General features: G+C 46.1%; 1 protein-coding gene across 4 annotated transcripts in view; it reads right to left on the bottom strand.

The window, feature by feature from the left end:
* Positions 1 to 2,681: 2,681 nt before the first annotated feature.
* snx31 (sorting nexin 31) overlaps positions 2,682 to 27,800 on the bottom strand; it is a 106,772-nt gene continuing 81,653 nt past the window's right edge. For 2 of the 4 annotated variants that reach the window (XM_033018945.1, XM_033018942.1), the window contains exons 11-14: positions 27,384 to 27,476; positions 25,070 to 25,144; positions 13,199 to 13,258; positions 2,682 to 2,959 (exon numbers count right to left, since the gene is read on the bottom strand). In XM_033018945.1, the coding sequence (XP_032874836.1) occupies positions 2,861 to 2,959; positions 13,199 to 13,258; positions 25,070 to 25,144; positions 27,384 to 27,476 (327 nt within the window). In that variant the 3' untranslated portion in view covers positions 2,682 to 2,860. Of the gene's footprint in view, positions 2,960 to 13,198; positions 13,259 to 15,643; positions 15,651 to 25,069; positions 25,145 to 27,383; positions 27,477 to 27,800 lie in introns of all 4 variants that reach the window. The other 2 variants (XM_033018944.1, XM_033018946.1) reach the window with 2 other exon arrangements.

A 27,800-nucleotide genomic window follows, 5' to 3' on the forward strand; every position in this document is an offset into this window, starting at 1 on the left:
TACCCTGACATTTGCTTCTTTGAAGCAATGTCAAAGTCAGCAAACATTAGGAAATGTAGGAAATTCAAGATGGCGGCGCTGGCTTAATAGCTGCGGCCCGCCTTCAGTCCGTCTGTTTTTTTCTTTCTTTCTTTCTTTTTGATCCTTTGTCATGTTTTAGTTAATTTTGTTTTATTAAGTTGTGTATGTGTGTGGGTGGGGTGGGAGAAACATGTTTTGGTCTCTTCCTTCGGGGGATGCGACATTTTTTCTGTCGTATTCCCCGTCTCCGTCTGCGCCGAGGCCTAATGGCGGAGCTGGCGGCCTCGGAGCTGTGGCAGCACTCCAGCAGCAGCGGCAGCCCGACTCGGCCTCGGAGCTGTGGCGGCAGCAGCAGCAGCAGCGGCAGCGGAGACCCGACTCGGCCTCGGAGCTGTGGTGGCAGCAGCAGCATCGGCAGTGGAGACCCGATTCGGCCCCGGAGCTGTGGCGGCGGCAGCGACCACCCGCGGAGTTTGAACCGGCCCGTTCGCGGAGCACAGTTGAGCCGCGGGACTTACCATCACCCGGTGGGCTCACAACATCTGGAGCCTGGATCGCCTCGGCGCAGAGGGAGAACAAAGAGGGAAGAGACAGAGACTTCCATCACAGTGAGGAGGTGTTTGGTGAACTCACTGTGGTGGATGTTAAATTTGTGTTGACTGTGTGTTTTTATCATTTTTATTATATGTATGACTGCAGGGTCTGAACGAGAAATAAATTCAATTCAATTCAATTCAATACCATGAATTGTCGCTCAGTCACTGAGTAGTTAAGATTCAGGGTTTTACTGAGTCATTTGGATCATAAGACGAAAGACATGATATCTGATCCATGCTCATACAACCAAGATCAGACATTGTGGAAGGAGGCACTCCTTTCCTGATGGCCTAATCATTTGCAGAATGGGGAAATTGTAAAGGCAAATGGAGAGGGGAAAGTGGGTCAAAGATTTGTTCAATATCAATTACTACCTCCACAACACCACGTCCTCCAAGAATCCCAAGCCAAGAGCACATTTGTATTTTTAAGAGAATGGCATGTCTGTAAAGGAGAAAACAGACAAGAATAGAGCAAGCTCTTTGGGACCATATCTACAGTACAGTACAGTTTAGTTTATTGTTACGTGTACCGAGGTACAATGAAAAGCTTTTTGTTGTGTGCTATCCAGTCAGCAGAAAGACATTACATGATTCCAATCAATCCATTTACAGTGTATAGATACATGATGAGGGAATAATGTTTAGTGCAAGGTAAAGCCAGCAAAGTCCGATCAAGAATGGTCTGAGGGTCACCAAAGAGGGGGATAGTAGTTCAGGACTGCTCTCTGGTTGTGGTAGGACTATTCAGTTGCCTGTTAACAGCAATTGAGCCATTTATACAGCAATCCATGCAACAGCAGCCTATGATGCAATTGGGTGAGTTTGAAGAAGACTTGGGACAATTTTAAATATGTTAGTATTAGAACAAGAAGTTGGAAAAAATTGAGATAGAAGGCGAGGTCAGGAGTGAATCAGTTTACAATTTCAATGGAATTTTACACCAAGTGCAAACTGCAAAAGAATCAAAGTTTTGTTTAACAAGTCTGTTTATTATGGTTCAACATGTAACACTGTGCATGGCTTCATCGCATAACGTTTAAATACAAAAGATAAAAATCTACCAAAGTGAACAATGTGAGAACTTCAAAGTTAAACCGACATTTTATGAATAATGATAGCTTCAAAAAAAATACTGTGCGTGACCACTTAATATGAGACTAAATACTTCACTTCAGCTATGATTCTCCACTGGAATTCATATGCAGTCCAATATACCCTGAAATGTTTTCTGATTCCTTTAATATTTAGTATAGATCATCAGTCATTTCAGGCAAACTCCAGTGAAAATGTTAGAGCTTTCATGCACTAGATTACTCTCATCTACATCAGTGATACTATAGTGGTAACATTTATTTTTGTTGAAACAGCAAAGTGTAATCCCATAGAGACACAGCCAACACATTCAGAAGTATAACCAGCTTTTAAAGTGCAGTAACTCTAACTATTTCACCAGTTGTGTCTAATTTCTGACCCACAACAGGGCCACCCCAACAAAGGGGATTGAAACAGTCCCACCAAGATTGTGAAAGGAAATGTAATCATCGCTCATATCCTGCTCCTTCCTACTTGGATATGAAGATACTGATTATATTCTCAAAGTTCAGAACAATGAACCAAATAGAAAGTGTAAAAATATAAGTTGTTGCCAATAAACTAAAGAACAACTTTTTCCCCCACTTCAAGTAATGAAATTCCACAATTAATATTAGAGACTGTGCTACAATTGTGTTATCCGTGCTTAAAAGGAACAAAAATCGTGCCTTTGTAACTTCTACCGCCTGCACTAGTTATTTTGCAGGCATATCCACAGTAGTCCTTTTCGGTTTACATAATCCAATGCATTTAGCCTGGGTAACCAGTTCCTAGGGAGGAATAAAACCTCTCTAACATCTTGGGTAGAAAAGAACTGCAGATGCTGGTTTAAATCGAAGGTAGAAATAAAATGCTGGAGTAACTCAGCGGGACAGGCAGCATTTCCTGAGAGAAGGAATGGGCGACGTTTAGAGTCGAGACCCTCTGAGAAGAGTCTCAACCCGAAACGTCAACCATTCCTTTTCTCCAGAGATGCTGCCTGTCCCGCTGAGTTACTCCATCTTTTTGTATCTACCTCCCTAGCATCTCTCCTATCAATAGGGAGAGTGGGCAATATGCAATCTACTCCCCCGTAACATTAGAAGATCACGACCAAAAGTACAGCTCTATATGCTACTGCACCAAAATAGTGTTTATGTCGACCAAGATCATAACTGATCATCAGCAATGTATTCAAAGACACTGGCTTCATCTTTTCTTGTCACTTCCCTACATTGTTTTCCTGGCACCGTTCCGATATGTTTGCTCTGGAAAATCAAGGAGAATCATTGGCATTCAAATTGTCACAAATCATTTCTATTTGCACATAAAACGTACATTCCACTAAAACAGCCTCGTGAACTTCTACAAAAATGGAAAAATCTTCAACACGTTACAAAATTGTGAAAAGGATAACAATAATATTTTATACAAATTTGCAAAGTCTACTCGTTGACCTATTATCTGGTAACTTAGTAAATAACTTCATGATCATTCATAGGTTAATCGAGGTAACTTGCACAGAAACAGATTCCTCGACCCAACTCACCCATGATGCCCAACCATGCTAATCCCACCTGCCTTTGGTCACAGGTCCCCAATCTGAAAAGCAACCCTCCACTACCAGCTTCTGACCACTACCATCAAACTTGCTATCCCACCAGAGAACCAGAGAACCCTGGGGCGGAAAACCCGGGGGGGGGGGGGGGGGGAGCCAGAGGGGATACGCCCCCCCCATGTTTTGAGAGGTAGGGGACATGCCCCCCAAGTTTTTGTCATCCGGATTTTAAAATCTCCGCTTTCCGCGAGACAGTGGGGGTGGGACTGAGGATAGAGTGCGCAGATTGGAGACGTGGCACAGACCTGCGTCTCATCCGCAGGCAGGATCGATCCCGGCCTGGTCTCCGGCGCTGTCCCGAGTGCCCCCCCCCCCCCCACGGGTGGTCAGACGCGAGCGGTGCTCCCAGGTCCACAGCCAGCGCAGAGAAACAGCACTAAACCCAGCTCAACTCTGCCTGTCCAAGTGAACCTACAGCCCTCCTTGGACTTGCGGGTAATATGGTCAGCGCGGAGAAGCAGCGCTGGTGTCCCGTCAGTCCAGACAGGGCTGTAGATTAACCCGGTGAGACAGGCAGTTGTGCTGCATTTAGAAACATATAAACATAGAAAATAGGTGCAGGAGTAGGCCATTCGGCCCTTCGAGCCAGCACCGCCATTCAAGTGTGAGTGTGCGCATGCGCGCGTGGCCGCCAAAAAATTGTGTCCCCCGTCCCCTCCATGTTTTGATAGCGAGTTCCGCTCTTGCCTACGAGCAAGGCTGTGGGAGACTAACTGAATGGATTTCATAAGTTCTAGGAGCAGAACTAGGCCATTCTGCCCATCAAGTCCACTCTGCCATTCAATCATGGCTGATCTATCATTCCCTCTCAACCCCATTCTCCTGCCTTCTCCCTATAACCCCCGAAACCCTGATTCGCCAGCTGCTGCAGATGGCAGGCATCTTCTGCCGTGTGAAAACTCAGTTCAGGGCAACATCTAAATGGTTGAATTACACAGCCTGGTTGGCCTATGCTTTTATTTCTGTACATTGCTGGGCAGTAGCATTTCTGACCGACCTGCGGTGACATTTTGCCAGCAGCCCAACAGAAGAGGATCATTTACAGCTACAAGCAACTTACCTGGATCAGAAAAACGGCAGAGATCGGTGCTGTAACGGACAAGATGCCAGTGCATCTGAAGGCACTAGCGATTTTGCCATCTCCCGCAGCTGTGGGAGCCTCCCTGGATCAAGCGTTCCCTGGATCGCTGGAGAGAACCCAACCCGACTGGGAATCACAGGTACTGTATTTGGAAACACTGGGATGTCCTCTGTTGATGAGCAGGTCCTCCCTGGAGCAACGGAGCTGGAGCTGCTGTCTGTGAGGGATTCCCCGTTCCAGCGCAGGTTCGCAGAAACAGCAGGTACAGTAAGCAAAGTACCTGGAAACTATGGGGAAGCCTCCATTGTGTCCGGAAACGTGGCCGACGGGCAGGAATGAAGCGCAGGGGACTTAGACCCCCTCTCCCTACCATCCTATTGGCCAACGTACAGTCCCTTGAAAACAAAGGGCAAGGCTGCTTTATCAAAGGGAGCTCAGGAAATGCTCTGTTTTCTGTTTCACAGAGACATGGCTCACCCCCAGCTCCCCAGACTCAGCGGTCCAGCCTGAAGGGTTCTCCATCCATCGCATGGACCGTACCCTGACGTCTGGGAAAGGGAGAGGAGGGGGCGTCTGCCTCATGGTCAACTCTGTGTGGTGCTCAGACGTGGCAGTCCTGTCCAACTCCTGTTCTCCACACCTCAAACATCTGGCTGTGAAGTGCCGTCCCTTCTACCTACCGAGGGAATTCACCTCCATCATCCTGACCGCGGTCTACATCCCTCCATCTGGCACTGGGGGAGCTGCACGCCATGGTCAACAAACACCACACGGCTTACCTCGAGGCACTTACCACCATAGCTGGGGATTTTAACAAAGCCAACCTTAAGAAATTGCTCCCTTACTTCCACCAACATGTCTCCTGCTGCACCAAAGGACCAAACGCCCTCGACCACTGCTACACCACCATTATGTGTCACCAAAAAGTGACAGCCTTGATACCAATCAGCACGGGAGCACCTCAAGGCTGCGTGCTCAGCCCCCTGCTGTACTCACTCTATACTCATGACTGCGTAACCGGTCATAGTGCAAACTCCATCATCTATTTCGCCACTGATGGGGGCGAGTAGAGTATAGAAGTGAGCGACCGACTGACCAAATGGTGCCAGCACAATAACCTGGCTCTCAACATCAGCAAAAGCAAGGAACTGATTGTGGACTTTGGAAGGGGTAGGTTGGGGACCCACTGTCCCGTTTATATCAACGGGTCGATGGTGGAAAGGGTCAAGAGCTTCAAATTCCTGGGCGTGCATATTTCCGAAGATCTCTCCTGGTCCCAGAACACTGATGCAATTATAAAGAAAGCACAACAGCGCCTCTACTTCATGAGAAGATTACGGAGAGTGGGTGTGTCAAGGAGGACACTCTCGAACTTCTACAGGTGCACAGTAGAGAGCATGCTGACCGGTTGCATTGTGGCTTGGTTCGGCAACTTGAGCGCCCAGGAGCAGAAAGGACTGCAAAAAGTAGCAAACACTGCCCATCGGCTCTGACCTCCCTACCATCGAGGGGATCTACCACAGTCGCTGCCTCAAAAAGGCTGGCGGCATCATCAAGGACCAACACCATCCTGGTCACACACTCATCTCCGCTGCCTTCAGATAGAAGGTACAGGAGCCTGAAATCTGCAACATCCAGGTTCAGGAACAGCTCCTTCCCCTCAGCCATCAGACTATTAAACTCAACTCAAACAAAAATCTGAACTTTAATAGCCTATTGCACTTTATATGCTTATTTAAGTGTGTATATATATATTCATTGGTATATAGGCACACTAATCTGTTCTGTATTTATTTTTGCCGACTATGTTCTGTTGTGCTGAAGCAAAGTAAGAATTTCATTGTCCTATAAGGGACACATGACAATAAACTCACTTGAACTTGAACTTGACTGGGTCATCTGTCGGAATGGGTACATGATTGAAAGATGGAGCAGACTTGATGTGCCGAATGGCCTAATTCCACTCCTATGACTTATGAATCCAAGTCTGTTGTAACCTTGGGAGGGCCTGCAATTAAGTTTATTCTAGTGTGTTTCTTTTAAATGTTTGAATGTTTTTTTAACTTAATTTAATTTAAAAAAGAATTTCAGGTCATAAGTGCTTTGAATGTCTGTCAGAATTTGCAACCATTGAAGTTGGGGGTTAGCCACACTAGCTATCGCATTCGCTGTCAGCAGACAGGCAGTTCTGCCGGGAAAAAGCTCGTCTGGAACTGCACTAATAAACCCCGACATGCCTGGAGCTGAGGAATTTTGTGTTTCGTAACAAATGGTCTGGTTCAAGAACAGACAACCAGTGACTCAGGCAGCAGAAGGTTTGCCCAAAAATGCAAAATATGATGTTATGTTTGTTTAAGAGAATAGACAAAGTAAAATTCAGTGGAACTGAACTCATGTTGGTGATTATACTTTTAGGCCAGAAGTTACATGGAAAACATGCACCCTGTTTGAGTCCACCAGTGGAATATCATGTCAAACATGACCAAATGTGTTCAATATCTAAAAAAAAGTCAAGGCACAAATCTGTCACAATATAGTTGAATTAAGAATACGTGGAAATGGGAAGTGGTTACATACACTAAACCATTTGCTGGAACAAGTAAAAACACAGAAGTAACTTTTAAAATGGAGAGCAAACATGTCTTGGCTAAGCCAGCAGTCAGGTGACTAATGCAAAAATGCTTTAAAAATCAAAAAGCAAAATCGAAACTGAAAAATATAAACCTCTCTTGACAATACATAATGCGATATAGCAGAATCTCAGGACATGGCTGAACAATAGATTATTTTGCATCTGTCGTCAATGAAAGGGAAATCTGCCAATGCAACACAAAAGAGTGAAGTAGTTTAGTTTTATTTAATAGGAGTTAAAAGGAAAGGTTCTTGGCAGACATAACATCTACTCTGAATACTTTGCATTTTAAGTTGCCAGGGGAATAAAGGATGGGAAATACAAAGGCTTGTGGCCACAATTTTCCAATTGTCTTCAAACATGGGGGTGGTATTAAAGTGGTGAAGGACAGCAATTGGTACATCCCTGTTTTAAAATGAACTGGGAATTCAAAGCCAATGAGTCACTCGTTAATGGTGAAGAAACTTTCAGAGACAATAATCTGGGACAAAAGTAACTGCATTTAGAAAATATATTGCTTATAAATGAAAGTCCCAATGGATTGGCTAAATAGTGTTTGTCTAGCAATCAACAAATGATTGACAAAATAATGGAAAGGATTAACCTGGTGCACATGGAGTTTTAAAACACATTTAAAAATAATACATGTTTATAAAGTTAAAGCCCATATGATGTACAGCCAATGGCTACTTGGATATGAGAAGTCTAATGCCCCTGTCCCACTTAGGAAACCTGAACGGAAACCTCTGGAGACTTTGCGCCCCACCCAAGGTTTCCGTGCGGTTCCAGGGGAACCGCACGGAAACCTTGGGTGGGGCGCAAAGTCTCCAGAGGTTTCCGTTCAGGTTTCCTAAGTGGGACAGGGGCATAAGGAACAGGAACTAATGGTTTTTATCAATTTGGAGAAAAAATGTGTGGAGATGCTACGTGGACCATATATATATATATTGGCTACGTGGACCATATTTATTTTTGATCCAAATCCGTGACCTAGATATATTTAGAGGGAATAATTTCAATGTTTGCAGATGACACACAAATCAAAAGTGCAGTAAACACTGAGGATGATGTAACAGAGACCATGCACTGGTGAAGTGGGCAAGCGCAAGGAAGATTAATTTAAATGCAAAGCAAGTGAAATTATTCATTTTGGTAGCAAGTTTGAAGAGTGACAATATGTCTCTCTTTGAGAGCAGGTCGGACAAAGCAGCAGTGAGAACGACCGTTGGCTGGACTTGGTGAGTCTTGAGTGCAGGTTTAAAAAACGGGCAAACAGCACTTTGAGTAGATCGGACAAAGCACATACTTACAAGCTCATCAGAGGAAGGAGGGTTAGGAGTGAGTGTGGGGATTGGCTGAACACTTAGATTGGAAGATTGGTAAATCGGACAATTAGGCAATTTAGCATCTGATATAAGCAAGACTTGCTCTCTGGGTGCGGCCCTGTCGAGGGAAGTGCCCTGTGAGAAAAGTGCAGTCTTTGGCTGCGAGTCTTCGGCGAGGAGGCCAAGGGAGGACGCCACACCAAACGCTGGAGAGGGAGAGACGAAAGAAGGAGATGTCAGGCAAGCTGATTCAGTGTGATGCTTGCAGTATGTGGGAGGTCAAGGACACTGCTGGTGCCTCTGGCTCCTACAAATGTGAGAAGTGCATCCAGGTACAGCTCCTGAAGGACTGTGTTGGGGAACTGTAGAAACAAGTAGATGACCTCAGGTTCGTCCGTGAAACCGAGTCGTTTCTCGACAAGTCCTACAGTAAGATTGTTACACCTAAGGTACTGGAAGAGAGAAGGTGGGAGACGGTGAGAAAGGGAGGGAAACATGGATTGCAAACGTCCCCGGGTGTTGTACCTCTTGTGAACAGGTTCACCCACAGAAGCTGTCGGGACAGAAGACGTTATAACACTGAGCGGCGGACTGGCTTGCAAAGCAAATAGGGCTGTTGAGCCAAAACCAAATAGACCAAAGTCAGGCAACGCCATTGTAGTGGGAGACTCCATTGTGAGAGGTACGGACAGGGGTTTCTGTGGCAACAGACGGGATTCGAGGATGGTGTGCTGCCTTCCTGGTGCCAGGATCCAGGATGTCACGGACAGAGTGCAGAAAATCCTCAAGGGCGAAGGTGAACAGCCGGAAGTGGTAGTGCATGTCGGCACAAACGATATCGGAAAGAAGGGGGTGAATATTCTGCAGAGTGACTTTAGAGAGCTCGGAAAAAAAGCTGAAAAGCAGGACCTCCAGGGTGGTTATCTCCGGTTTGCTTCCAGTTCCTCGACCTGGCGAGAGCAGGAACAGGGAGATACGGGACCTGAATGTGTGGCTGAGGAACTGGTGCAGGGGGCAGGGATTTAGATTCTTAGACCACTGGGATCTGTTTTGGAGTAAGGGGGAACTGTACAAAAGGGACGGATTGCACCTTAACAGGTGGGGGACCAGCATTCTGGCAGGCAGGTTTGCCACTGCTACACGGGTGGTTTTAAACTGAATAAGGGGGGGTGTGGGGTGTCAAATGGGATAGTCGAGGACGGAGTTAAAGGGAAAGAGAGTAAAGGGATAGTTAATGACCCCAGAATTAACGGGAAAGAAAGCTCACAAAGGGATAGGAGAGTATGGCCAAGTGTAATAGGGATCGATGTGAAAGGTGAGATGCGTAAGGAATTAAAAGTATTGTATATGAATGCGCGAAGTATAAGAAGTAAGGTGGATGATCTTGAGGCTCAGAGATTGGTAGATATGACATTGTGTGGATTACTGAGACGTGGCTGCAGGAGGATCGGGCCTGGGAACTTAATATTCAGGTTATACAGCCTATAGAAAGGACAGGCAGGTGGGCAGAGGAGGGGGGTAGCTCTGCTGGTGAGGGATGGAATTCAGTCCCTTGCTCGGGAAGACATAGGGACTGATGAGGTAGAGTCACTGTGGATTGAGTTGAGGAATTGTAAAGGCAAGAAGACACTAATTGGTGTTATCTACAGACCCCCAAATAGCAGCCCGGATGTAGGGTGTAAGTTGCAGCAGGAGTTAAAACTGGAATGTAACCAAGGTAATGCCACTGTGGTGATGGGGGATTTCAATATGCAGTTAGACTGGGAAAATCAGGTTGGTTCAGGACCCCAAGAAAGAGAGTTTGTAGAGTGCCTCCGAGACGGATTCTTAGAGCAGCTTGTAATGGAGCCGACCAGAGAAAAGGCAATTCTGGATTTAGTGTTGTCCAATGAACCAGATATGATAAGAGAACTCGAGGTAAAGGAACCGCTTGGAGGTAGTGATCATAATATGATTAGTTTTAATCTGCAATTTGAGAAGGAGAAGGTTAAATCAGAAGTGTCAGTGATGCAGTTGAACAAAGGGTCCTATGAAGGCATGAGAGGGGAGCTGGCCAAGGTAGACTGGAAAGGGATACCAGCAGGAATGACGGTGGAACAGCAATGGCAGGAATTTCTGGGCATAATCCGGAAGACGCAGGATTATTTCATTCCAAAAAGGAAGAAAGATTCTAAGGGGAGTAGGAGGCAACCGTGGCTGACACGAGACATTAGGGATAGAATAAAACTAAAAGAAAAGATGTGTAACACAGCAAAGAGTAGCCGGAAGCCAGAGGATTGGGAAACTTTCATAGGACAACAGAAGGAAACAAAACGGGCAATACGGGCTGAAAAGATGAAGTACGAAGGAAAACTGGCAAGGAATATAAAGGACAGTAAAAGCTTCTTTAGATATGTTAAGGGAAAAAGAGTAGCAAAGTCAAATGTGGGTCCCTTGAAGGCAGACACGGGTGAAATTATTATGGGCAACAAGGAAATGGCAGAAGAGTTGAATAGGTACTTCGGATCTGTCTTCACTGAGGAAGACACAAACAATCTTCCAGATGTACTGGAGGACAGAGGATCTAAGGGGGGAGAGGAACTGAAATAAATTTTCAATAGGCGAGAAATAGTATTGGGTAGGCTAATGGGACTGAAGAATGATAAATCCCCTGGACATGATGGTCTGCATCCCAGGGTCCTCAGGGAGGTGGCTCTAGAAAAAGTGGACGCATTGGTGATCATTTTCCAATGTTCGATCGATTCAGGATCAGTTCCTGTGGATTTGAGGATAGGTAATGTTATCCCACTTTTCAAGAAAGGAGCGAGAGAGAAAACGGGGAATTACAGACAAGTTAGCCTGACTTCGGTGGTGGGAAAGATGCTGGAGTCAATTAGAGGTAATAATGAGGCATTTGGATAGCAGTAAAAGGATTAGTCCAAGTCAACATGGATTTATGAAAGGGCAAATCATGCTTGACTAATCTTCTGAAATTTTTTTGAGGATGTGACAAGTAAAATGGATGAAGGGCTGCCAGTGGATGTAGTATATCTAGACTTTCAGAAAGGCTTTGATAAGTTCCCGCACGGGAGACTGGTGATTAAAATGAGAGCATATGGTATTGGGGTAGGGTGTTGACATGGATAGAAAATTGGTTGCCAGATAGGAAGCAAAGAGTAGGAGTGAACGGATCCTTTTCAGAATGGCAGGCAGTGGCGAGTGGAGTGCCGCAAGGCTTGGTGTTGGGGCCGCAACTGTTTACCATATATATTAATGATTTGGAAGAGGGAATTAGGAGCAACACTAGCAAGTTTGCGAATGACACAAAGCTGGGTGGCAGTGTGAACTGTGAAGAGGATGTTAGGAGCTTGCAGGGTGACCTGGACAGGTTGAGTGAGTTGGCAGATGCGTGGCAGATGCAGTATAATATAGATAAATGTGAGGTTATCCACTTTGGTGGCAAAAACAAGGGGGCGGATTATTATCTCAATGGGGTTAGGTTAGGCAAGGGGGAGGTGCAGCGAGACCTGGGCATCCTTGTACACCGGTCACTGAAAGTTGGCGTGCAGGTACAGCAGGCAGTGAAGAAAGCTAATGGAATGTTGGCCTTCATAACAAGAGGATTTCAGTATAGGAGTAAAGAGGTTCTTCTGCAGTTGTATAGGGCTCTGGTGAGACCACATCTGGAGTATTGTGTCCAGTTTTGGTCACCGAATTTGAGGAAGGACATCCTTGTGATTGAGGCAGTGCAGCGTAGGTTCAAGACATTGATCCCTGGGATGGCGGGACTGTCATATGAGGAAAGATTGAAAAGACTAGGCTTGTATTCACTGGAGTTTAGAAGGATGAGGAGTTTCTTATAGAAACTTATAAAAGGACTGGACAAGCTAAATGCAGGAAACATTTTCCCAATGTTGGGCGAGTCCAGAACCAGGGGCCACAGTCTTAGAATAAAGCCATTTAAGACTGTGAGAAAAACCTTTTCACCCAGAGAGTTGTGAATTTGTGGAATTCCCTGCCACAGAGGGCAGTGGAGGCCGATTCGCTGGATGGATTTAAGAGATAGTTAGATAGAGTTCTAGGGGCTAGAGGAACCAAGGGATATGGGGAGAAGGCAGGCACGGGTTGTTGATTGGGGACGATCAGCCATGATCACAATGAATGGCGGTGCTGGCTCCCCATATCGAACGGTCGAATGGCCTCTTCCTGCACCTATTTTCTATGTTTCTATGAAATAAAAGCTTTGATTGTACAGCACTTCCAAGAATGATTTTATACATCCAAAAAAGCTGGGAACTCTTCCTTTTAACATAGTGTACCCACACTTTAATAAGTTAACTAATGCATCATTCAACTCCACTCCCTTCCCCATCAATTACATAGAAACATAGACAATAGGTGCAGGAGTAGGCCATTCGGCCCTTCGAACCTGCACCGCCATTCAATATGATCATGGCTGATCATCCAACTCAGTATCCTGTACCTGCCTTCTCTCCATACCCCCTGATCCCTTTAGCCACAAGGGCCACATCTAACTCCCTCTTAAATATAGCCAGTGAACTGGCCTCAACTATCTTCTGTGGCAGAGAGTTCCAAAGACTCACCACTCTCTGCGTGAAAAATGTTTTTCTCATCTCGGTCCTAAAAGATTTCCCCTTTATCCTTAAACTGTGACCCCTTGTTCTGGACTTCCCCAACATCGGGAACAATACGCTGACGGTAATGCCAGCAAAAGCCACAGTGGTAGGAATATATCCATTTTCATTCCTGAGCCAATGAGGGAGCAAAGCTCTGATTTGGAGAATGTGGAACGGAAGAAAATCACAACTTCTTTACGCTTTCCTTACATTTTTACTCTGAATATATACTTACCAGGGTGGACTGGGCATTCCAGGATTTTGGTTTACAATCTGGTGCCACACTCTCAAACGGCTGTGGAATGCAAGTTCACAAATTAATTTATGTATCTTGGCAAAACAAGTTAATATAGAGGGTACACAAAATTGCTGGGGAAACTCAGCGGGTGCAGCAGCATCCTTCGCTCCATAGATGCTGCTGCACCCGCTGAGTTTCCCCAGCAATTTTGTGTACCTTCGATATTCCAGCATCTGCAGTTCCCTTTTGAACAAGTTAATATAGAGATTTGATTACCTCAAGATACAAATTCTATCCCGGAACAGCTTATGACAGGTTTATTATATATATTATACTATTATGGTCATATTTTAAAAGCCTATAAAAGGACCTGTCATGTTAGCAGAATGTAAATGTTTGAGATTATACAAAATAGAGAGTGCCAGTTACTAAGTATTGAAAGCATTGTTTCAGCTTTGGCAGCACTTAATATAGTAAGGGCTGTGGAGGGCAAATATATCAACCATAGAATAATCTACCTGAAAGGCTTGGGTAAAGAGCATTGGAGCAGCGAACTACATTGGGAGTTTCAATGTTAAACATCTCAATAACTGATAGTACTGTGCCAGTTGCAAACACAGGCTGTGCTGCAATTCTCAAGGTTTTTTTTCAATAATAAAGCATGCCAGAGGAGATGTTCCTAGTATAAAGATACCTGTTTTTAGAAAAACAAAACTCTACAAATAGAAGTACAGGATATACTTCAGTATTACATTCATTGGAGTTAACTGAAAATCTGTGTCTTTATTTTGATTGTACTGCCTAATTATTAACAGGCTGAAAACAATGGCCAGAAAAAGGAAACCATACACTTGTATATAGAAACAACAATGAGGTCATGGAAGAAATTGCTGGAAATACTCAAGTTAGGCTGCAGCTGCAGGGAAAAATAGATGTAATGTTCAGCTCAAAATCATTCAAGGGCCTGTCCCACTTAGGTGATTTTACAGTGGACTGCCGGCAACTGTCGAGGTCCCGGCAGTCGCCTGAAAAACCAGGAACTGGAACGGCGACTGTCAGAATGGAACACACACACAAACACATCGCAAAGGCGGGGGCCAAGGTAAGTGCTGTCTGAAATTCACACGGTGCAAAGCCAAGGTGATATAGACACACACCGTGATGAACAGGAAGGTTAAGACAGGTAGCACAATGTATGGTAAGTCCTTTAAAAGAGGGGGGGGGGGGGGAAGAATGAGTGGAGACACATTTAAGAAGGCAGACAACTTTTAAGAAGCCAGAGATACACAGCTGTGATGTTCGGTGGACATTTAACATTATCGGTCGGTTATCCTTGGTCCTGGAAACTCGTGCTTATGTTTTATTCCCCCAATGAGCCAATGAAAATGCCCGGTCAGCTAAGGGGATTAACTAAAACTACCTACGACTACCCATAACTACATGGCGGCCCCACTACAACTATACCTACGACTACAGGAGTATCGATTATCTCCATGGCCGCATATTTTTTTTTTAACATGTTGAAAAATTTGCGCCAGAATGCGGGAACTCCTCGCGACCATGAAGGAGACTCACCAGAGACCACCAGCAGACATGTGACGACCATGTGGCGAGCGCAGAGTCTCCTGCACTCGCCTAAAAAGTCGCCTAAGTGGGACAGGCCCTTAAGCCTGAGCATTAAGTCTCTTCACAGATGCTCCCTGATCTCTCAAGTATTTCCAGCATTTTCTGGTTTTATTTCAGACTACCAGTGTGTGCAGTATTTTATTTTCAATTAGTTAAGGGAGTTGGCAAGAATTGGTAGACAAACTACACTGTGATTAGCAAAGCAAAGTCATGTCAGTCAAAAGTAAATATCTCCTGTGTGGGAAGGACCGGCAGATGCTGCTTTACACTGAAGATAGACATAAAATGCTAGAGTTACTCAGTGGGTCAGGCAGCATCTTCAGAGAAAAAGAATAGGTGACGCTTCGGGTCGAAGCCGTTCTGCAGACTGCGAGTCAGGGGAAAGGGAAACTAGAGGTATGAAAAGCTTCAGGATAAATCACGAGCCGGCACCGATGACGGAGAAAGGCGGAGCCCACAATAGTCCATTGTTGGCTGTGGAACAGGTGATAACGAAGGGATGCTTGGATGCGGACAGTGGAACTGGCAAGACGACTAGCGTGGGGGAGGGGCAGAGAGAGGAAATACAGCGGTTACTTGAAATTAGAGGACATCGATATTGGGTTGTTAGCTGCCCAAGTGAAATATGAGGGTTAACTCGTATCATACAGCAGCTGAGGACAGCTATTTGTCTTTGAAGATCAGGGATCCGACATTCAAATGACACCAATACAGGATAGATGAATTTATGCTTCTGGTTGTCCCACCAACAGATTATCTCACTATCCATGGATGTGAAGCGAGAACAGGTAAAATAATAAATCAAGAAATTAATACCAAACTGCAACGCCATGCAAAAACAAGTAGAGTCATTGTAGTTAACACATTGATTATATCATCAGATGTGTTGGCTCAAAATGTCAAAAGATGAACAAGGTTTATTAATGTCAGCATGGCATTGTTTCACACTAATTGCAAGCTCACATGAAAAAGGAACTGATAGTAGTTGGTCATGGCACTAAGAAAATAACTTGAATTAGTATACTCATCCGAGTAGAAAGATACAAACAAGCTTGAAGTGTGTTTCAATCTGCAATTGTTGTGAAAAGAGTGTATGCCAGTAACTAAACCTCCAATTCCTCATAGTTCTTTACAGTTTCTAATGGGTCTTCCTGATAAGCAACATTTGTGGTGTAAACATGATGCATGCAAGTTTCGTGTCTGACAGTAATTGACAGGTGCATGCTGAGAGGCTTGTTTCTCAGGCTGAATAACCTACAAATCGGAGACAGAGTCTGATAAGAAGCAGCCATGTAGGGCTAAAATGAGAAGAAAGTTGTGCTGAAGGTTGTAATTTTTCACCTTCATGGACTGTGGGTAATGCACATTTAACATGAAGTGTACGGTGACACGTCTGGTAGAACTGCTGCTTTACAGCCCCAAATACCGAGGTTTGATCCAGACCTTGGCTGCTATCTGCGTGGAGTTTCCATGTTCTGTTTGTGACAGCGTGGGTTTCATCTACTGCAGTTGTACAGGGTCTTGCTGAGACCACACCTGGAGTATTGCGTACAGTTTTGGTCTCCAAATCTGAGGAAAGACATTCTTGCCATAGAGGGAGTACAGAGAAGGTTCACTAGACTGATTCCTGGGATGTCAGGACTTTCATATGAAGAAAGACTGGATAGACTCGGCTTGTACTCCCTGGAATTTAGGAGATTGAGGGGGGATCTTATAGAAAATTACAAAATTCTTAAGGGGTTGGACAGGCTAGATGCAGGAAGATTGTTCCCGATGCTGGGGAAGTCCAGGACAAGGGGTCACAGTTTAAGGATAAAGGGGAAATCCTTTAGGACCGAGATGAGAAAAACATTTTTCACACAGAGAGTGGTGAATCTGTGGAACTCTCTGCCACAGAAGGTAGTTGAGGCCAGTTCATTGGCTATATTTAAGAGGGAGTTAGATGTGGCCCTTGTGGCTAAAGGGATCAGGGGGTATGGAGAGAAGGCAGGTACAGGATACGGAGTTGGATGATCAGCCATGATCATATTGAAGGGCCGAATGTCCTACTCCTGCACCTATTTTCTATGTTTCTATCCAGGTGCTCATCCAGGTGCTCTGGTTTCCTCCCGTATCCCAAAGACGTGTGGGTTTGTAGGGTAATTGGCCTCTGATAATTGCCCCCTGGCGCGGAGGGAATGGAGGTGGGACGTGAACCCACAGTGTATAGGACAGAACTGCAGTTGCTGATTTAACCCAAAGATAGACACAAAATGTTGGAGTGTGCGGCTCAGCAGGACAGGCGGCATTTCTGGAGTGAAGAAATGGGTGACATTTTGGGACGAGACCCTTCTTCAGACTGAGAATCAGGGGAGAGGGAGTCTAGAGATATGGAAGGGTCAGGTGTGAAAATGACAGATCAAAGCAGATGCTGATAGGGAAATGTAGAAATGGTTCTTGTTAGCTGAAGGGAAAGTTACAACGCAGCATACAATTAGTAATATTTAATCAGGAGGACAGAAGAACTAGTCAGAGAAATAGGATGGGGGAGCGACAGAGAGAGAGAGAGGGAAAGCAAGGGTAACTTGAAGTTAAATAAATCAATATTTATGCTGCTGGGTTGTAAGCGGCCCATGCAAAATATGATGTAATGTTTCTCCATTTCGCGTTGGGCCTCACTCTGACAGTGCAGGAGGCCCAGGCCGGAAAGGTCAGTATGGGAATGGGAGAGGGAGATCAAGTAGGTTTAGGCAGACTAAACGGAGGTGTTCAGCGAAACAATCCCTCAGCCTGCGCTTGGTCTCTCGCCGATATATAGGAGTCAACACCTGGAACAGTGGTTACAGTAGATGAGGTTGGAGGAGGTCCTTGGACGGAGTCGAGGGAGGAGGTACAGGGACAGGTGTTGCATCTTCTGTGGCTGCAGGGGGAAGTACCTGGGAGGGGGGTGGTTTAGGTGCAAAGGGATGAGTTAACCAGGGAGTTGGAGGAAATGGTCTCTGCAGAAAGCGGTGGAGATGGGAAGAAGAAATCCTCCAAGCTCCAATGTGCCAAAATAGCAGATGAGATGTTGTCCCTCAAACTTGTCTTGGGTCTTGTTGCAACAAGTTGGGAAGCAACAGACAGAAAGGTCAAAGTGGGGGTGCAATGATGAGTTAAACTGGCAGACAACTGAAAGCATAGGGACACTCCTGCAGATAGAATACGGGGTGGTCTGCAAAGCTTTTCTAATGGCTGTTACTATAGCAAAGTAAAAACAGCAGGCAGATAGTGCACTGCAAGCTCTGACAAATGCAACAATGACAACATAATATAGAATCTTCCATCACAGTATAACTTGCCAATATGATCATGACCTGCTAATGTGAATCAGTACTATTGAGGAAGAATTATTGGCCTAACACCAGGGTTAGCTTCATTGTTGCTCTCTGAAACATTGCAATGGAATGGACACTGGTTTAATAGCTAATCCAGAGTCAGCACCATCTTGTTGTGCTCTGGAATCCATCTAGACTTTTGCGCTAGACCCTCTGGAGTGGGACTCAAGGGTGGAGGACCTACTCAACAGAACCAGACCTGATAACAATGACTCTCCAGCACAAAAAATATTTTTCCTTTGACTTGCTCGATGAGTAAGCTGACAAGAGCATGATCGGGAAAAATAGGCATCCGGGATAAATTGCCGAATCCGTTACATAATTGAGAAAGAAACATGACAAAGAGCGAGTAACCAGGAACAATAGACGAGTAAAAATAAAACCAGCTGCAGAAAGATATGGGGGAATAAAAGACTAGATGTTGTGAGAAGGAGGGTAAGATAAAAGGTTGCGGTGGGGGGAAAAAGTGGAAAAGAGAATAAAGAATAGAGAAATGTAATAACAAAATTAGAATTTGAGAATTTATTAGACTAAGTGGGACCCGTTGGGTCCCATGTTCACACTGGTCCCCCAACGCAATATTCCACCTCTCCACCAATTCCAATATTGGTGGCCAGTGGGGAGGGGGGGTGTCTTTCTGGAGCGCTAGTCTGGGTGTTGTGGGCTGAAGGGACTGGTTTCCAGAGGGCAAGTATGGACATTGTGGGCCAAATGGATTCTTGGGGTGGCAGCTCAGTCACTCAAGCCTGATGTGTTTGCAGCTCACTCACGGCTGGTGGGCTGGCAGTTGACTCACGGCTATTCCTTGAAATTCCATTCCAAAAACACCACACTCACACTTCAGTAGACATTTAGTGTGTTCAGTTGATTCACAGCTCAGACAGTTGTGACCTCTCCCTCCCCCATCTTGCAGAGACTGAGCCACACCCACACTTCCGGGTTTTATAATCCCTCCCCCTCCCACCGGAAGGGGCGTGGCCTTCATGGCGTGATTGACAGGAGAGTGATTCTCAACATTTTTTAACACTAATAACACTTTTATTTTTAATTGATGGGAAGAATCCTTTGCATCTGATGAGCGGAGGAAGACTGAGGAAGATGGCCAAAAATCACAGCTGGAAGTGGTAGTGCTTTATCTAAAATCGATATACAGTGCAAACAGGGTTGTCAAGTTTAGACTTTTAATCATTTGCCATTTCAAACCAACCGCCACCACCAACCATTTGCTGTGCTTTATTTCAAACCAACCACCTCCACCGAACATTTGCTGTGTTTTATTTCCAACCAACCACCGCCACCGACCATTTGCTGTGCTTTATTTCAAACCAACTACCAACCAACAGTGTTTCAAACTGTAGATGGGTTATGCATGCAACCTATAATGTAGTTACCTCATCACCACTAACCACGCCCCATCATATTAGTATAACTGTAGTATCCTCCCTTTGTTCCTCCCACTAGGTCCCAGTACGCCTGAAGGCTGGATGCAGTCAGTGCTGGGACGTGTGTGCCATGTGCTATAATAAACTACCAGTAAAGGTTACAGTATGTCAGATATTTCACCTTTACATGGTGTCAGAAGTGGGATGCTTTCATTTATTTTGTCCCCGTTAGTGCCCAGTGTTGGGTTTCCCTTGACATGGCATCCTCATGCCGAAAGCCATCTCCCCTTGTCTTCGACGCTGACATTGCGGAGCGATGGTCGACTTTTGTGATGGACTACACTCACTACGTCAATATTGCGCACCGGAACGACCCAGCCGCGGTCAAAGCATCACTCCTGTTCAACCTGGCCGGTCCTGACGCAATGAAGAGAGCTCAAGCCTTTGTCTACGAACCAGCAGTCCTGGATGACAACGAGCAGCCGGTCGAGCCAGCTGAATCGGCCGACGACCCGGTATGTCTTTTGCGCAAGTTCGCGGAGATATGTGACCTGCCCTCCAACCGTATACTGGAGCGGGCCAGGTTCTTCTCACGCAAGCAACAGCCGGATTAACCTGTTGAGTGCTTCATCGCCGACCTGCGACACCTTGCCCAGCGGTGCCGATTTGAAACCATGCGCGACCAGCTCACCAGAGACATTCTCGTCACTGGCATGATTGATCAGAAGCTACGTGCCGACCTGCTGCAACGGCCTGACCTAACCCTGACTCAGGCAATGCATGCGTGCCGCATTGCCGAAGTGGTCACCCCTCCGCATGGGCAGAGGGGGTCTGACAGCCGAGCCATAAATCTAACTGGTGTTGCTGGACAACGTCGTATGAGGGATAACTTTCGCCCTCCACCGCGGCCCGTTCGTACATCCCGGGACCCGAGATCTAAAAAGTGTCCAAACTGCAATTACGTGCACTCCACAGAATCACAGTGCCCAGCCCTTGGGAAGACCTGCAATTTCTGCGGGAGAAGGAACCATTTTGCAGCTGCCTGTCGGTCCCGTGGGAAAGTGCCCTCAGCTCCCAGACAACTCCTAAACAACCTTCTGCAAGTTGATAGCGAGATGGATTCTCAGTCCTCTGTTGACGCTGCCGCCGACTCTGAGCTCAGCTATTCCACGGGAGATGTAAGTATTTACACTCTCCTCCACAGCCGATCTCGCCTCCCCGATCCTTCTGTGAATATAACTGTAAACAACAAGTCCTTCTCTGCTAAGCTGGACACGGGGGCGAAAGTGAACGTAATGTCAACAAAGCTGTTCCACCAGATAAGGAAGAATGAGCTGCTGATTGCAGATCGCTCTGTTTTGCGTGCATATGGGGGAGAGGAACTAACACCTGTGGGGAGGGCGACCTTCCACTGCGTGCTGCAGAAATCTTCCCAGGACCTGTCTTTCTTTATTCTGGACAGTGACTGTGTGACGTTGCTGAGCAACCAGGCATGCCAGGATCTTGGTCTGGTGTCGTTTGACCGTACGGTCCACGAGGTGCAACCTGTGATGGATCCACTATCCGAGTACCCAGACTTGTTTGACGACAAGTTGGGGAAGCTGCCGTTGGTGTACAAGATCGTGACTGACCCATCTGTGGTGCCTGTGATCCGTCCACCCCATAGGGTGTCGTTCGCAATGAAGGGCAAGGTGGAGAGTATGCTGAAAGACATGGTCAACATGGGAGTGCTGGAGGCTGTCAGCGATCCAACCGAATGGGTCTCCACCATGGTTGCCACGTTGAAGAAAGGAAAAAATGAGATACGGGTATGCATCAACCCCAAGGACTTGAATATGGCGATTAAACGGCCCCACTACCCCATGAGGACTGTCGAAGATGTTGCCGCCCAGGTGGGACAAGCCACAGTGTTCTCCGTCCTCGATGCCAGACGTTCGTTCTGGCAGATACCCCTGGACAAACGCTCCACGGGCCTGACCACGTTCAGCACGCCCTTCGGCAGGTTTAAGTTTTTGCGGATGCCGTTCGGCATCAACTCCGCCAGCGAGGTATTTCAGCGTTCAATGGAACAATTGTTTGCAGGTCTGCCCTGCGCGATCATTGTGGACGACATACTGGTCTATGGGAGGGATGTGGCCGAACATGACCGCAACCTCCGACGGATTTTGGACCGTGCTCGGCAGATAAATTTGAAGCTTAATCGGTCAAAGTGCAAGTTCCGGGTGCCTGAGGTCACATATGTTGGCCACATTTTCACGGCCCAAGGGTTGAAGCCAGACCCGCAAAAGACCAGCGCCATCTCAGAGCTGCCCGCCCCGACAGACGTTGTCAGTCTGCAGCGTTTCCTGGGTATGGTGAATTACCTGGGGAAGTTTATCCCCGACCTCAGTGAATTGAGCGCACCCCTGAGACAGCTCACAAAGAAGGACATTGCCTGGGCATGGTTTCCACACCACCAGCAGGCATTTGATCTGCTAAAGACGAGGCTGGTCAGCACACCTACCCTGAAGTTCTTTGATCTACTGCGTCCGATCGTGGTCACTTGCGACGCCTCTCGATTTGGACTGGGTGCTGCCTGCCTGCAACCCCACGCTGATGACTCGCTGCTGCCCATCTCCTATGCCTCTAGGACCATGACGGGCACAGAGCAGCGCTATGCTCAGATAGAGAAGGAGCTGCTGGCGGTGGTTTTCGCGTGTTCGAAGTTCAAGGACTTCCTATTTGGCACCAGGTTCACCGTTGAGACGGATCACCAGCCACTGGTAACGATACTTAACAAACCAATACACTGCGCTCCTGCCAGGCTACAGCGGATGATGCTGCAGCTACAGCGCTTTGACTTTAAAATCATATATAAGAGGGGCACCGAGATGCATGTGGCTGAAGCGCTGTCCCGGGCCCCCCGGGCCTCCTGCGACCAGCACCCCTTCGAGCAGTCGGACTTACAGGTACTGAACGTTAACTTCGTCCCTTCTCAGCAACTACAGTGCCTGGTTGCACATACCGCAAACGACCCCGACCTGCAGCAGCTTGCTGCTGTCATCAAGCGCGGGTGGCCCACCAAACGGACTTCGTTGCCTGCCAGCGTCCACCCCTATTTCTTGGTCCGCGATGAGTTGGTCCTCCGTGACGGCATTATTATCAAAGGACACAAAGTGGTCGTCCCTGCCTCGCTGCATGGCTTGTATTTTGACGCCGCCCACATGGGGCATCCCGGGGCAGATGCCACTATCTCGCATGCCCAGGAACAGTACTACTGGCCGGCCATGGCTAAGTACATCCAGGTGGATTCCTGTCCGGACTGTAACTCGCTTGCCCCGCATCAGCAAAGACAGCCGCTTTTGCAGCAGCCTGCCCCTGACATGCCCTGGTCTTCTCTGGCTGCCGATATTTTCGACTGGCGTGGGAAGCAATACCTTGTGCTAGTAGACTCTTACTCAAATTGGTTCGAGGTGGACCTCCTCCCTGCCATCACCTCCGAGATGGTGATCAGCAAACTTCGCCGTCACTTTGCCACGTTTGGTTCCCCTGTCCGGCTGCAGACAGACAACGGACGCCAGTTCACCAGCGCCGAATTTCGAGCGTTTGCTGCAAAGTGGAACTTTAATCATTTCACCAGCAGCCCGGAGTACCCGCAGAGCAATGGTCTAGCTGAACGGGCGGTCCGCAGCGCTAAGCACCTGCTTGAACAAACCCGCCTCTCGAACGGGGATTTCTATCAGGGTCTCCTGAACCTTCGGAACATTTCCAGAGACAGTACCATGGGATCACCTGCCCAGCGACTCATGTCCCGTGTTGTCCGCCCTCCGATGCCTATTGCCCAGCAGTCCCTGATGCCCAAAGTCCTGCAGCCTGCTGATGTCCAGCAACGTATTGCCCAGAAGCACGAGATCCAGCGCCGCTCGCATGACAAATCCTGCCGCCCTCTTTCGCCACTGATGCCTGGACAGGTCGTCCATTTGCAGACGCCCACCGGCTACTCCCGACTTGCCACCGTCGTCGGGTTTGACAGCGCGCCACGGTCCTACCTCGTGGATTTTGAAGGGACTGTATACCGACGCAGCCGCCAGCACCTGTTGGCGGTTAACGAGCCCAAACCACCTCCTGTGATTCCGTATACCCCTCCGTCGCGTGTCGAGCCTTCCTCCACTAACGTACCATCTGCTCCCTGCATGCCACGGTCGGTCCTTTTGCCTCGGGTACCCCCCCCCCCCCCCGCTCCTCCCGGTTTTGCTCCTCAGGCTCTGTTGTCCCCTGCAAGGTCTTCTCTTTCTCCCACTTCTGCTCATTCTACCCCTTCTGTTTCACCTGGCTCACCTGTGCCTCTCCGTTCCCCCTCCATGCTGGGTTCTCCGCCCACCTTCTCTCCCCGTCCTGTTTCTGTTCCTGTCCCTCCTCCTCTTCTTTCGGGTGGGGAGGGTGAAGGTGCTGTGCGCACTCGCTCGGGTCGGATTGTAAAACCTCCGGCTCGCTACGGAGAATATGCTTAGCTTTGCAGGTTCTGTATAACAAACCTGCCATTGTTGTAACTTGTTTAAATTGTATGGGGAAGGATGTAGATGGGTTATGCATGCAACCTATAATGTAGTTACCTCATCACCACTAACCACGCCCCATCATATTAGTATAACTGTAGTATCCTCCCTTTGTTCCTCCCACTAGGTCCCAGTACGCCTGAAGGCTGGATGCAGTCAGTGCTGGGACGTGTGTGCCATGTGCTATAATAAACTACCAGTAAAGGTTACAGTGTGTCAGATATCACTCCTTTACACAAACCAACACTAATAACTCTTTTATTTTTAATCGATGGGAAAAATCCTCTTGTCCTGCGCAGCGGAGGGGGACTATGAGTAAGAAGGCCAAAAATTACAGCCGTAAGTGGTAGCGTTTTTTCTAAAATCAATATACAGAACAACAGGAAGTGGTCAAGATCAAACATTTAGTAATATAGATTTAAGAATTGTAACCATTCACAGGAACAAGACTGAAACATTGTTAACCCACAGCTTGATTGACATTTAATTAATTATCATTCCATTAAACTGTATTTGCAACATTGAGTTTGTGCAGGAACCAGGAAACTTGTGCAGGAACGAGGAAGCTTGTGCAGGAACCAGGAAGCTCGTGCGGGAACCAGGAAGCTCGTGCGGGAACCAGGAAGCTCGTGTGGGTACCAGAAAGCTCGTGCGGGAACCAGGAAGCTCGTGTGGGTACCAGGAAGCCCGTGCAGGTACCAGGAAGTTTTTTGCAATGCATTGAATGTGCAATTATGTGCAGCTCAGCAAATTTTCAATATAGCTAATGTGTGAAATAAAAAGCAGAACATGACACAATGGCTTGGATTTACTACATTTACTGAGGATTTGCAACGTGGTGTAGCCCATTCTCTTGGAACTGCTGTAGATTTCTTCTGAATTCACGTGGATTTCCACATGAATACGGCAGGCACTGTTAATGTGACATTATTTTCTGTGCGAGGTGCAGCTAAGTATTTCAACACTTACCATTTCTGCATGGTTCCCAGCTAACTTTGGTTTTTCTGTTGAGATTTCCTTTAGGCAACTGCCCAGTAGAAAGGCCTGCAAAAGGTTCAACAATTAGCAAAGCATGAAATAATACAGACACTTCAGAAATAACATTTTGATGGGTCATACCAAGAGATTAAATGTTCATGGATATAAATGAAAAAGCACCCCAAAGACCAGAAAACCAGGCCGTTCTACTAATTAATTCCGATCCGAGAAAGAGGCAAAAATGGACAATAAACTGGCCATAACATTTACAGCGTTTTGGGCCGAAACCCTTCCTCAGACTGATATTTACAGGGTTTCGGCCCGAAACGTTACCTATTTCCTTCGCTCCATAGATGCTGCTGCACCCGCTGAGTTTCTCCAGCTTTTTTGTGTACCTTCGATTTTCTAGCATCTGCAGTTCCTTCTTGAACATAACATTTACAGCCACTGAATTCCACATAGATACATAAAGGTCTTAAATTGATTATGAATCAAACACCATCCCACCCTCTTACCAATATTTTTAGTTCGTGCTGAGCCTTTTGATAAGAGTTTCCCCCGAAAATAAAGGGCGTGACCAAAGATTGCTGGTTCCACCTTGACATCTTTCTTAAAGCATATTAAAACAAATGGCTGAGGTTTTTGCTCAAGACTTTGACATGCTCAAACTAAGATGGAAAAGATAATCTAATGGACAGGGAATACCCAAGAATGGAAAATTCACTACAACTAGAGAATAAAGAAATATGAAGGCATTTATAAAGAAAAAATAGCTACCTAGTGAATTAGGTTTTTTTTTAAACCTACAAATAAACTAGAGGAAGTTATAGAGTAAATTATTTACTTCTTAAATTATCAGAATAGCATGGTAGTGGTTGATAAAATGAACAGCACTCAGTATGTGATTGAAAAATTACGAAAATTCTCAATTTTAATGTACTGATGATTTTTAGGGTTGAAGAAGGAAAAAAAACTTTACTTAACATAGGTGGACAAAAATGCTGGAGAAACTCAGCGGGTCAAGCATCTATGGAGCGAAGGAAGGAGGCAACATTTCAGGCCAATACCATTCCTTATTGGCCAATGGCCAATATTTATTGGTGGTGCATTTGACTCGGTGAGAAATGGCTTCTTCTGAGGAAAGACATTCCTAATCTGAGGAAAGACATTCTTGCCATAGAGGGAGTACAGAGAAGGTTCACCAGACTGATTCCTGGGATGGCAGGGCTTTCATATGAAGAAAGACTGGATAGACTCGGCTTGTACACGCTAGAATTTAGAAGATTGAGGGGGGATCTTATAGAAACGTACAAAATTCTTAAGGGGTTGGACGGCTAGATGCAGGAAGATTATCCCCGATGTTGCGGAACTAGGGGTCACAGTTTAAGGATAAGAGGGAAGTCTTTTAGGACCGAGATGAGAAAATCATTTTTTACACAGAGAGTGGTGAATCTGTGGAATTCTCTGCCACAGAAGGTAGTTGAGGCCAGTTCATTGGCTATATTTAAGATGGAGTTAGATGTGGCCCTTGTGGCTAAAGGGATCAGGGGGTATGGAGAGAAGGCAGGGATGGGATACTGAGTTGGATGATCAGCCATGATCATATTGAATGGCGATGCAGGCTCGAAGGGCCGAATGGCCTTCTCCTGCACCTATTTTCTATGTTTCTATGTTTCTATGAAGGTTTTTTCTGTGCTCCTTCCCCCTTTATGGGGAGGGGGAGTGAACAGGGAAAAACTATCAAAGAGCAAAACAGTTCTCATATTGATTAAATATTAGAAACTAGCCATTAAAATGAAGAACCAAAATTGAAGAGAAGTCCAAATCAGTTGGGCTGAATGGCCTCCCCCACCTGTATTTTTTCACTCCACCAACTGGAGTTGCTGTCAACTACTGCCAAAACACCAACAATTTTTGGGCAGATGTCAACATTGATTTAGAGTACCTGGAATACTCCGTAGAAATAGAATTCTGTGCCTTGGAAGCAAACTCATGATATGGTAAGAAATCAAAGTTCCTACTTTCCCAGCAGTTATTGTGTCCCTTCAAAGATATGGTATTAAATGGAAACAATCTAATATAAAAGGGTCTTCCTATTAACTACTCGATAGTAAGACCACAGACTTTAATTTCCTCCATCCACGAGCTTCAAATAATGTCGACACAAATTGTTTTACCAGGTTCTGGACTATTCATAATGATTCAAACAGGTGTGAACAAATGCCCTTTAGAAGGATAAAGCTATCATTCTGTTGCTCTGGATTCCCATTCTCAATGCTTTTATAAATCTCAAGGCTACACCTACCTGGTGTGTGTAAATCGTGACCCATTGCCATAAATCTTGGCTATCCTGATATTCAAAACTCAGTTTCAGTCCAATTTCTTCTTGTAGTGGTATCTGTAAAAGAATGCTAAAGTTTAGAAATGATTTGCTTAGAGTTAAAATTAGACCAAAATAAAATTCTTTTAAACGCCACCCGAGCTAAATTTTTTCCTGAATTACTAGATTGCCCTAAATCATGTATTAATTACCATGGAAACACATGTTCAGTTGAACTTCATTGAAATATTCATAAAAAGGTCAGAGGGTGGTTGAGAATGAAAACAAGCAGCTACTGGAAACACAGGATCAAATTGCAAAGGGATTTCTGCAAAGTCTTCACGGAAGTCTGTGTTGAGTCCAGAGGGAGTGGGGACCACTTTGTGGGCAGCAAACATTAAC

This window comes from Amblyraja radiata, chromosome 4 (genome assembly GCF_010909765.2).
Source record: "Amblyraja radiata isolate CabotCenter1 chromosome 4, sAmbRad1.1.pri, whole genome shotgun sequence".
NCBI classification, from domain to species: domain Eukaryota; kingdom Metazoa; phylum Chordata; class Chondrichthyes; order Rajiformes; family Rajidae; genus Amblyraja; species Amblyraja radiata.